The sequence below is a fragment of the Rattus rattus genome, chromosome 2 (genome assembly GCF_011064425.1).
Source record: "Rattus rattus isolate New Zealand chromosome 2, Rrattus_CSIRO_v1, whole genome shotgun sequence".
Lineage (NCBI taxonomy): Eukaryota > Metazoa > Chordata > Mammalia > Rodentia > Muridae > Rattus > Rattus rattus.
Window position 1 is genome coordinate 81,511,166 of NC_046155.1, and position 10,358 is coordinate 81,521,523.

Below are 10,358 nucleotides of genomic sequence, written 5' to 3' on the forward strand. Positions count from 1 at the left end.
GTTTAAAAAAAAAAAAAAAACAACTGTGGTTTTGAGCTCGACTTGAGTAGGATTGTTCCTTTGTTCTGTCACTGGTGCCTATATGGGAGAAATAAACATTTGTCATAATTAAGAAAGATAGGTTTGTTTTAACTTGTCACTTCAGAGGTGTCGCTCCATGACCATGGCCTTGGTGCTTTGGAACCTGAGGTAAACACATGGCAAAGGAAACTTGTTAACTTCAAAGTGGCTGGAAAGCAAAGGAAGGGGCATTTGGAATCCCATACCTACTTCAAGGGTGTGCTTTGATGACCGAACTTCCTTCTAATAAACCCTGGAGGATAGACGTCTCTCTCCTCCCAATAGCTCCACAGGCAGATGACCAAACCATTATGACCCACATGGGGGTCAAAGTATGTAGGTCTTTGGGCCACATCTAAGGTCTAGACTATGACAAGCACTTGCCAGACAGCAGGCCGGTGGAAACACACTAATGAAGTAAGGGCTTGCATAGCAAGCATGGATGCACAAAATTTACTTTCACCATCAACCTTCCTAAAAAAACTATACCCTTCCCTTCCTGTTTTTGCACCTCAGAAGGCACAGAACCCTTAGAGAATTGTGTGCTGTCTTCGCTGTCCTCTTGTGCACACGGCACGCTTGTCAGCCTAGGCCCCCATAACAGAACACTGCAGACAGAGTGGCTCAAACAATAGACATTTATTTTTCACTTCTCAGGAGGTCGAAAGCCCAAACTGCTATCAGGTTTGGTTTCTCGGTTCCTCTCCTTGGCTGGTTGGCAGCTCCCTTCCGGCTGCCGTCCTCTCTCGGGGTGCGAACAAACCCTCGGGGCATCTTCCGTGTCCTTTAAGTCAGATAGAAGTATGAACCTACCCTAAGAACCTCATTCGACCTCAATCACATCCTTAGAGTACTATCTCCAAAAACACTCACTTAGCGTTTGGGGCTTCCACACCTGAACTTTAGAATCCAGCCCACAGCAAGGACCCCACATTGTCTTTCTGCCATCCCTCTACTTGCTACGCACCATGATTCTCAGACAGGAATGCTGTAAACCCGATCCCATGGTTTGTAAATATCTGTTAAATGACTAGATCCATTTAAGTCGAGTTTTGGGCTTCAAAGTAGTAAGAGCCTTTGGCCTGCACAGAATGCAAAGTCTGGAAGAGAAACACATTTTCCGGCTCCGAGGTCTCCCAAGGTCTTTTCTCATTGATGGTTATTTGGATAGGGAGTATCTCCCAGAGTCTGAGCCTCTGTTTTAGAGGGTCTTCTCTAAAACTTAACACCTACACCCAGTGGTCTGTCATTAGACAGAAACCAGGCACAGGGTTGGTCCTGGGGTGGTTTCAAGGGGAACTCAGCATGACCCCCGGCTCAGGCTACCCTGTTAATCGATGCCCTCCATCAGAGGCTGGTGTCAACCAGCTGCCCGGGGTGTTGGAGCACCTGCTTCCTTTTGTCTATGGCATTAAGGACTTTCTTCCTGGGGCCCAGCTGCAAGTGGATATTCTGAAGGTCCTCGTCAGAGCAAAGCATCAGAGCTTCTAGATCAATCTGCTCTCTCATAAAAAAGGGAAGGAATTCCTCCAGGTGCTGAGACTGCAAGAACACTTCCAACGGAGTGGCATCAACCGCATCTTCCTCCCATTCTACTTCTTCTTCATCCCAAGGAAGATCACCTGCAGTGCTGTTTGCCTCTCTCTCCTCCTCCTCCTCCTCTTCATCGGCTCCTGGTGCTCCTTGTCTTTGGAACAACTCACTGGGCATTTTAAACTCCAATTCCCTCTTGCTCGCTGAGATTTCCTCAAGATCCAGTACTCTGTTTCTACTAAAAACAATACTTCCTAGACCTGGACGGTTGAGAATAGACTCATGTTGCACATCACCGGCTTCTTCTGCTGAGAAATGGAGCTTCTCTTTGAAGTCCTTAGGAAGTGAGTCTTCTTCCTCCTCTCTGAACACTTCCATCACTGGCCTCTGCCCATTTTTGCCATCCGTCCCCATCTGCTCTGTTGTATCTTTGTTCTTCTTAGATTTTAGCTTGAAGGTATCTTTAATGCCTTTAGACAGTGATCCAAATCCACCAGCAGAAATATTTGAAAGGGATGACCTAGAGAAGGTGCTACGGGAAGAGGAAAGTGTCCCAGAATCCTCCTTGCTATAGGTGCGCGCCATCTTGTTTTGGTGCTTCTCCTGAAGCCGTTCACACTCTTTCACCTGCCTCCTCGCATTCTTTAGAGCCTGTTCCTTTAGTCTGGCGACCTTTTTGGGGTTCGTGGTGTTCTGCACGGTGGCAGCCTTATCCAGGAGAGCAACACATTCTTTCTGCTCCCTGCTAGCAGCAGCATCCAGTGGAGACTTCAAGTCATTATCCAGGGCAAAGATATTGGCACCAAAGTTGACTAGAAATGAGATGCAGTGGGTGTGGCCATTGGAGGCTGCGTAATGGAGAGGAGTGTTCCCCCAGATGTCACACTTATCAGGGTCTCCACTAGAGAAGAAAATATGAAAGATATATGTTAAATTATATTTTCACTGAAGAGAAGGTCTATTCAGAAAAACAAAAACAACCAACAAAATGCATGTTTATCCTGCCTTAACATTGACATATGATGGCTGCCGAGTTTAGCTGTGTCACAGCCTGTTAACAGATGGCTAGAAAGAGAAGTTTAGACAGTCCCTACCCTATGCCTCTGTTTTAGAAGAAAAGCTTCCCCCAAACCCTTCTAGCTGTCACTCGCATATCACATTGGCCAAAGTTGGGTCACTCGACTAAGAGGAAAGAAATATAGTACCATGCCTAATTCTAATTGAGGTCAATTAGAAGTTTCCCCAAAGCCAGGAATATCACCCAATGACATACTTGTAAATGTTTAACAATGGGCTCATTCATGGGAAAAATAAAGCCAAACGCCTTATTTACAGCATTATGGTGGTATAAATATAATCATCATAAAATTTTTCATGTAACCACATCACTTCACTGGACCTAGAGATTGGAAGACACAGACAATAGTATGCTATTCTATTTCCACTATAGCAATATCATAGACATGTGTAACTTCAGAGTACACATACAAAAATACAGTGAATTAGCTATGAAATGGTAAGTTGAATGCTACATTTTAATAACATCTGTTCAGTTATAAGCTTATATGATTTCAATAATTTCTGTGTTTAATTGGCTTTCAATTGTCCTGACAACTTAGTAATATTCTCTGAGGACTTAGAGCTAATTCTAGCCAACACTTCTGCCCTCTCTTTAGTCAAATGTGGAAAACAGAGGAAAAAGCAACCTGAAAAAAAAGAGCTTCTATTTCCTGTTATGCCTTAAGATGCAAGTACAGACCCTACTGAAGCACAGGAGGGAGGTGAATTGAAGAAGCCTCTCGCCACTGCTGGTGGAATAAAATCCATGCCCTAGCAAAGGTCGATAATGCACCATTCTGTCTACTTTGGGTAGTTTTTTGACCCAAACATAGAGTCAACAGCAGCAGTAGTAGTAGCTGCAGCAACAACAGATTACCTATGGTTTTATTAAAACGCAATGGAGCCCAACCCAGACTTACTGAATCAGAATCTAGAGCTTGACAAGATCTTTAGGTGATTCACAGTCTCCCTATGCTAATGTGGCAAAACCAGAATTATATAATTTGATGACTCAGACTTGGGTTTCCTCCTTGTAAACCTCTGTTTGCCTTAGTTGTGAACCAATCATCGCCCTGAGGGTAAATTGAGACTCTGGAGGGTGTGATAAGTTTTGAATGATGGTAACATTCAAATATTTAAATTAAATGTCTGTGTTTTCTGTGTGTATGTTTGGGTATGAGTGCCACGGTGTGCATATGGTGAACTTGCATAGTTCTCCCAGTTCACCATGGGATCAATCTTAAATGCCATTACCCTCTGAACCATCAAGCCCCCCCCCTCAGAAAGCATCTTATTCTGTATCTCAGACAGGCTGGAACTCACTATGTAGTCCAAGCTGGCCTCAAACTTGGGGTGAACCTCTTGCAGCATCTTCCCTAGAACCAGGTTTGCAAGTATAAGCACCCATACCAGCCTGGTTCTTGTAGTTAAGTATTGACTTAACTTACTTTATTTATCAAGTAGTAATGCTCTATTGACCCAATTAGCTAATTTTCTCAGAGAGAAAGAAGCCTGCATTCTTTTGCTTTTATCATCTGCAGTTTCCAGTCAAAACCTCAAAATCTACCCAAAGACACACAACTGACAGAAACCAAGTTTGTTTCCTCAACAAAGACCAAGAAAAGATCAAGCTCCTGGAAGCTGCAGTAGTGGGGTAGCCCTGGCTATGCCCTAAGAAGGCAGAAACAGTGTAACCACATCCATTTTTCAAATGAAGACTGAACTCCAGAACTTCATGGATTTTTTTTTTAATGTTGGCTCAATTTTGAAACAAAAACTCTGTGAAATCCAAGAAAAGCCCCTTGTGGCCTAGTTCCAGCCATAGGTTGGCTGCCTGTTTCATGCAGAGAACAGCGTGGGCACAGATGAGAATGGCTGATATCACATGGCATATTTGAGGAACCCAGAGTATATATCAGTGTGACCAGATAGCATGGAGCTATGGGTAAGAAATGGAGAAAGGAGGGAAAGAAAATGAAATTGAATCTAAGGAAAGCAAATGGTAAATAATGCCATTTTGTCAGGCAGCCTCTGTTAAGAGGGCTCTAGCGTTAGCCCAATTTAATTATTTTGGATCAAAGGAGACCCCTCCTTTCAGCCTTGGCACAGTGGAATCTTTGGGGAGCACAGTTCTTCATCCCCAAACACATGGTTTCACTTTTTATTTACTTAACTGAACACCATTTTCAAAGGACCCGGTAAGTAACCTAGACATCAAAGGAGTACTGGAAACCGGCCAAGACGTGACCGCGACATAAACAAAAACACACTGCTTAAATCTGACTACATTATCCTTGGTTTGCATAAGCCAAAGAAGAGAGGGAGTGCTGGGCAGGGTGAGGTGTAGCAGGAAGTAACAGGCTGTTGAGAGTCTGGGTGAGATCCCTCTGCTCAGGCAGAATGGAGTGAGTTTTCTCATCTCAGTGGCTCTTGGGTGATGCTTTCAAGATGCAAGGAGAAAGCCGAGACTGGGCGGAGGTGCATCTTCTTTAGAGAAAATCTGAAGTGCAGAATTCCCATGGGTTGCCCTAGTGCATCTAAACCCTAAGGACAACTTTCCAATTGATATAAAAAAATTATTATTTTCAAGTATCATGAAGTCTTTTTAAATCTAATCCTACTCTCTCCCATGCTTCTGTTTGTAAAGAGTTTTTCTATATAACAAAGGCTGGTTTTCAACTCAGAATCCTCCTGCCTCAGTCTCCTGATTTCTGAGATCACAGGCAAGCATCACCATGCCTGACTCATGTATCTCTTGGTGTGTGTGTGTGTGTGTGTGTGTGTGTGTGTGTGTGTGTGTGTGTACATGTGTGCATGCTTAAAAAACAGACACAAAGAGGGCTGAGGTTAACATGGCTTTCTTCCTCAATCCTCTGGTTTTTAGTCTTTTTGAAAAAGGGTATCTCACTAAAACTAGATCTCTAGGTCTCACCTATTAGCTCCACTGACTACTCCAAAAGTCCCAGAGAAGCTCCTGTTCCTGCCTCTCCAGTGCAGGACTCCACGCACGTTGTTAAACCCAGTTTCCTGGCTCACGGCTCTCAGTAAAATCTCTGTATATACTTGCCCCACCACCTACAAACCACCCCACTTTGTTTTAATAGGCAGAATCTAATGCCAATATCCTATGGGTTTTTTGGGATAGATTCAATGTAGTGTTGGTATTTTCTCCCCAAAAAGAGAAACTTCCTGAAGCAATTTTAAAATAAGCCATATTTTGCCTTTGATTTTTAGTAAGCAATAGTTTTAAGCAATAATTTTTAAGTGGGCTTGTTATTGTTGTTAAGTGGGTAATTTGCTTAAATTATAACACTCTGGGCATCTGTTCCACTCCAGTTTCTTCTTTTGAAGTTGATTTTGAATATGTGTAAAGCTGTTCTCAGAAAACAATAATTCTGTCAAAAATGTTTTTCTACTTGAAAAAAGAATTATTTGTACTTATAATCATGAAGGAAATGCCAATTAAAACCATACACTGCCAGTGTTTGCCCGACCAACAGGAAATGATTGAAAATTATCAGTTGTCGGTTTTCAGTGGGATCATGAGGAAAGGAGCATGCTGGGAAAAGCATACTCGGGCTCAGATAGCTCAACAGGATATACAGCAAAACTCTGACATCAGGGAGCGCCAGAATTCACTGCTCTGCTTTAAGGAACTTATCCCAAGGAAGTGTGAGGCTCTGGACAGAGCTGAATAAGCAAGGTTGTTCCTGTTGACTCTACTTACTGTCGCCAACAAGACACAAGTCAAACTGCCCCTGGCAAAGCCAGAAATGAGAAGGAACTAAGTGTCATGAATAGGTAACTAATTGAATTACATATAAACATATATTCATATGCACATATACATACACACACGCACAGGCACACACATGCACGCACACAATAGAATACTCTTTTGTCTTAAAGAACAAGACAGTCCACATTTGGAAACATGGATGAGCCTGGAAGACATTATGTTCAATGAAATAAGATAAGCACCAAAAGACAAATACCTCACAGTTTCACTCAAATGTGGATTTAAACAATATGGAACCTATAAAAGTCTCTTGAGTAGACAGTGGTTGGAGGCAGGGAGGGAAGTGTGGTGATACAGGGTTAGGGATCCAAAATGTCCATTAAACAGGGGAAGTTCAAGCAATGCACTCTACAATGGGATAACTATACAAGAAACAATTTCCATACTTGAAAATTGCTAAGAAGCTATATTTTAAATATCTTCATCACAAAAAATGATAAGGTTTCATATAATTAGCTTGATCCAGCCACTCAATAACATAGATGTATTTAAAATACCATACTGTAAGTATATGAAAGATTTTGGAGACAAGTGCTTACTATAAAGTAAGGCTTACAATCTTCCTGACTCAGAATGCTGGAAACACAGGTGCACTATCATTATGCCTGGCTGTGTGATTTTTACTTGTTGATTTCAAATAAATAAGTAACAATAAAGCCATACAAGGAAATATAACATAGTCATAAAAACAACTGCATGCATAGCAACTTTTAACTGCAAATTGATAACAATATATGATTAGCTTCTCACTATGCCTTGTATGAGTGCATTTTTAAGAAAAATATATACTTGTACATAAGGGCAAAAGGAAAAATTTGGAAGATATTTATCAGTCAATAATTTGGAATGAATGATCTTGAAATTAGATTAGGTAGTACAGATTGACAGACTTATGTCCACTTAAAATATACATTATATACACATGTATTCAATAAGTATATGTTATGTATATATTTGCAATTATGATTAAAGTATCCATTGTTAAAATATTATTTGTCAACATATTTTTAATATATATGGCAAAGAATTGATGCTGTTAAATTTAAAAGTGTTTTAAAGGCTGTGGAAATGGGTCAAGCCTAAGGCCCTAGTTCAGATCCCTAAGATTCACCTAAAGTCAAATCAGAGGCTTCTTCAGCACTCCTCTGGCAAGATGCGAGGCAGAGACAAGAGAGTCCTTGGAGGGTCATGGGCCAGTCAGCCTGTGAGCAACATAAGACCTGCTTTCAAACACCATGGGAAGTGGAGGTCTGACAACCAGGCTATACTCTGACCTCCACGTGTGCACTGTAGCATGCTGACACTACCATTAAACACACACACACACACACACACACACACAGACATAGACATACACACACATTGACATACTTAAACACACACACATTGACACATACATACTTACACACACACATAGACATAGACATACACACACACATAGGCATACTTACACACACACATAGACATACTTACACACACACATACACACACAGACACATATATACACACATAGACATAGACATACACACACACATAGGCATACTTACACACACACATAGACACACACACACACACACACACACACACACATCTTTGAAAGCCAATTTTATCAGTCAATATTTAAGAAGCCATTATAAAAGTGGAGCAATGTTACAGACACGCAGCTCACAAAGACGGAAGTGCATGGCAGCTCAGCATTGGCGTTTTCATCCTCACCAGGAACCCCGCCTTTCACCATGTAAAGGGGTTCCTTGTCAAAGAAAGGAACTTGCTTTTCCAGAATTTTGTTCGCTTGCATCTTCTCTCTCCTACTATTCTCTCTCTCCCAGAGGTGGCAGCAATAAGGAACCAGCATGGAAAGATCTCTCCCTGCACTGAACTTCCTGCCAACTTGATCTTAGACTTCCTGGCTGCTCTTCAAACTATGAGAATAAGTTTTATCCTCTGTAAATTACTTTGCCCGAGGCATTTTGTGATCATAGCACAAGTGACCCAAAAACTTCAGTTCTGAGAATTTACACTCGGGGAAAAAAATATGGACAAGGACTTATGTGGAGGAATAATCACCACAACACTGCAAACTAGAAAAAAAGAATTATGTATCAAACAGGGGGATAAACTAAGAAATAAATTTGCTGATTATAATATTAAGGTATCCTTATAAATTAAATTAAGTGTGTTATGTATTTAATTGCTATAACAAAATTGAGACATTAACTCAAAAGAAGAAAGACCTATCTTGAATAAAGTTTCAGGAGATTCAGTATAGAGAGTAGGCGTGCTCTTTCTGACATGTTCCCCAGCTCAATGAGGTGTCCATATCTACAATCTGTTTAATCCAAACAGATGTTGACCCTCCTCCTCCTTTACTTGCCACATCCAATCACTATCTGACATCCAAACTGTCACTCAAAGCTCCGTGTCTACTCACACCCAGTGACACCATGTTGGTTCACTTTTACCTTGAACGTCCCTAGACATTCTCTGTGACTAATGTACAATAGCCAGAACGATATTCATAAGCATAAATCTACGTGACTGCTTCCTCTGTAAATGGAGGGTGTGGTTTCTAGGCTCTCAGGAGGAGATTCAAGTCCTGAACAGAAGTCTCAAGGCCCCTGATAGTCCAGTCTTATGGTTTAGGTCTGTTCCTGTGCAAGTCATGTCCAGCCAAACTCAACGTCTTCTACCCTCGGAATGCACAGTGCTCTCTGCCTTAGGGGGAAAGCACTTCCCTCAGCCTTGATCAGCTCCCTGTCTTTCTCTACCAGCTTAATTTCCCTTCCCTGGAACAGACTTTGTCACATCTACCATAAGCTGCTTGCTTGGCTTCCCCTCTCAGATCTGAGTGCCACAAGAGCACCAGGATGTTTTGTTGATAGGGACCATCTGGACAGCACCAAAAATATATGAGAAGAAGAATCAGAAGAGGAGGGAGTGGAAGAAAGAGAAAGCGGAAGAAGGGAAGAGAAGGGGGAGAGGTGGACTGTCACCTACCAGATGCTAAATATGCACTGTACTGGAGTCATTTGACTCCCTTACTCTCTACCTCTCCCTCTTCCCCCACTCTTCTCACTCACCCAGACCCATCTAAGTGTAACTGCCTACCCTGACTAGCTCTCTGGCAATGAGCAGGGTGAGCAGAATAAAAGAGTTAGCAAAGACTGGAATCTAAAGCTAAGGGATGGGGTGTGTGTGTGTGTGTGTGTGTGTGTGTGAGTGTGTGTGTGTGTGTGTGAAGATGGACTGAAGACTCATGTTATAGATGGAAAGCCAGAAGAACCAGGAGTTTACACCAAGGCCGAGTGCTTGTAAAGATAGATTTTAGTGACAAGATTGGAAAAGTAAAATAAAGCCATGTTCTAACCAAGGAAGATCACTGAACCAATAAGCATGGTGACCTCCTTTTAAAGAGTTAACCATTTAAATTCAATGGAGGTGATTTTCAGGGCATATAGTTACAATCCACACCCCACCCACCTCTGCCTGAGTGACTTCTAAATGGCTGTTTTCACAGGGAAAGAAACCATACCTAGCTTAGTCTTTCTTTCTCTAAAAGCCAACTACTTAGAGGACCTACAAAGAAGCAAAATGTCTATGTGGACATCTCTGTCTCTCACTGCCAGAGTGGCATTCCCCACCCAGGATGCCCTAACAGGGATCACTCACCCTCTACTGCAGATTATTTCTAGGGCCTCAAGGTTGCCGTGGTAGGCTGCCAGGAGAGTGGGTGTCATGCCATCCTCATCTGAGAGATTTAGATCACGCTTAGTGGCCTCCTTCAGAAGTTCCAGGTAGCTGTCACTTGCTGCTTGGTGATAGCGGGTAGACATTTTTCTGCCCACCAGAGCTTGTCCAGGTGTCTTTGTCTAGGCAGTGCTGGTCACACAAGTCTTCCAACAGGGCT

The 10,358-nt window shown here is 42.2% G+C and overlaps 1 protein-coding gene across 1 annotated transcript; it reads right to left on the bottom strand.

Moving 5' to 3' along the window:
* Positions 1-680: 680 nt before the first annotated feature.
* On the bottom strand, positions 681-10,358 carry Anks4b (ankyrin repeat and sterile alpha motif domain containing 4B). The gene is made up of 2 exons (XM_032892765.1): positions 10,121-10,358; positions 681-2,494 (listed from the first exon to the last, which is right to left on the bottom strand). The coding sequence occupies exons 1-2, from the start codon at positions 10,282-10,284 to the stop codon at positions 1,408-1,410; spliced, it is 1,251 nt and encodes a 416-aa protein (XP_032748656.1). The 5' UTR covers positions 10,285-10,358; the 3' UTR covers positions 681-1,407.

Coding starts and splice junctions, on each gene's coding strand:
- Anks4b (XM_032892765.1), bottom strand. CDS start 10,284: ATGTCTACCCGCTATCACCAAGCAGCAAGTGACAGCTACCTGGAACTT. Junction 2,495..10,120: donor GAAATAATCTGCAGTAGAGG/GTGAGTGATCCC, acceptor TTTCTTCTCTAG/TGGAGACCCTGATAAGTGTG.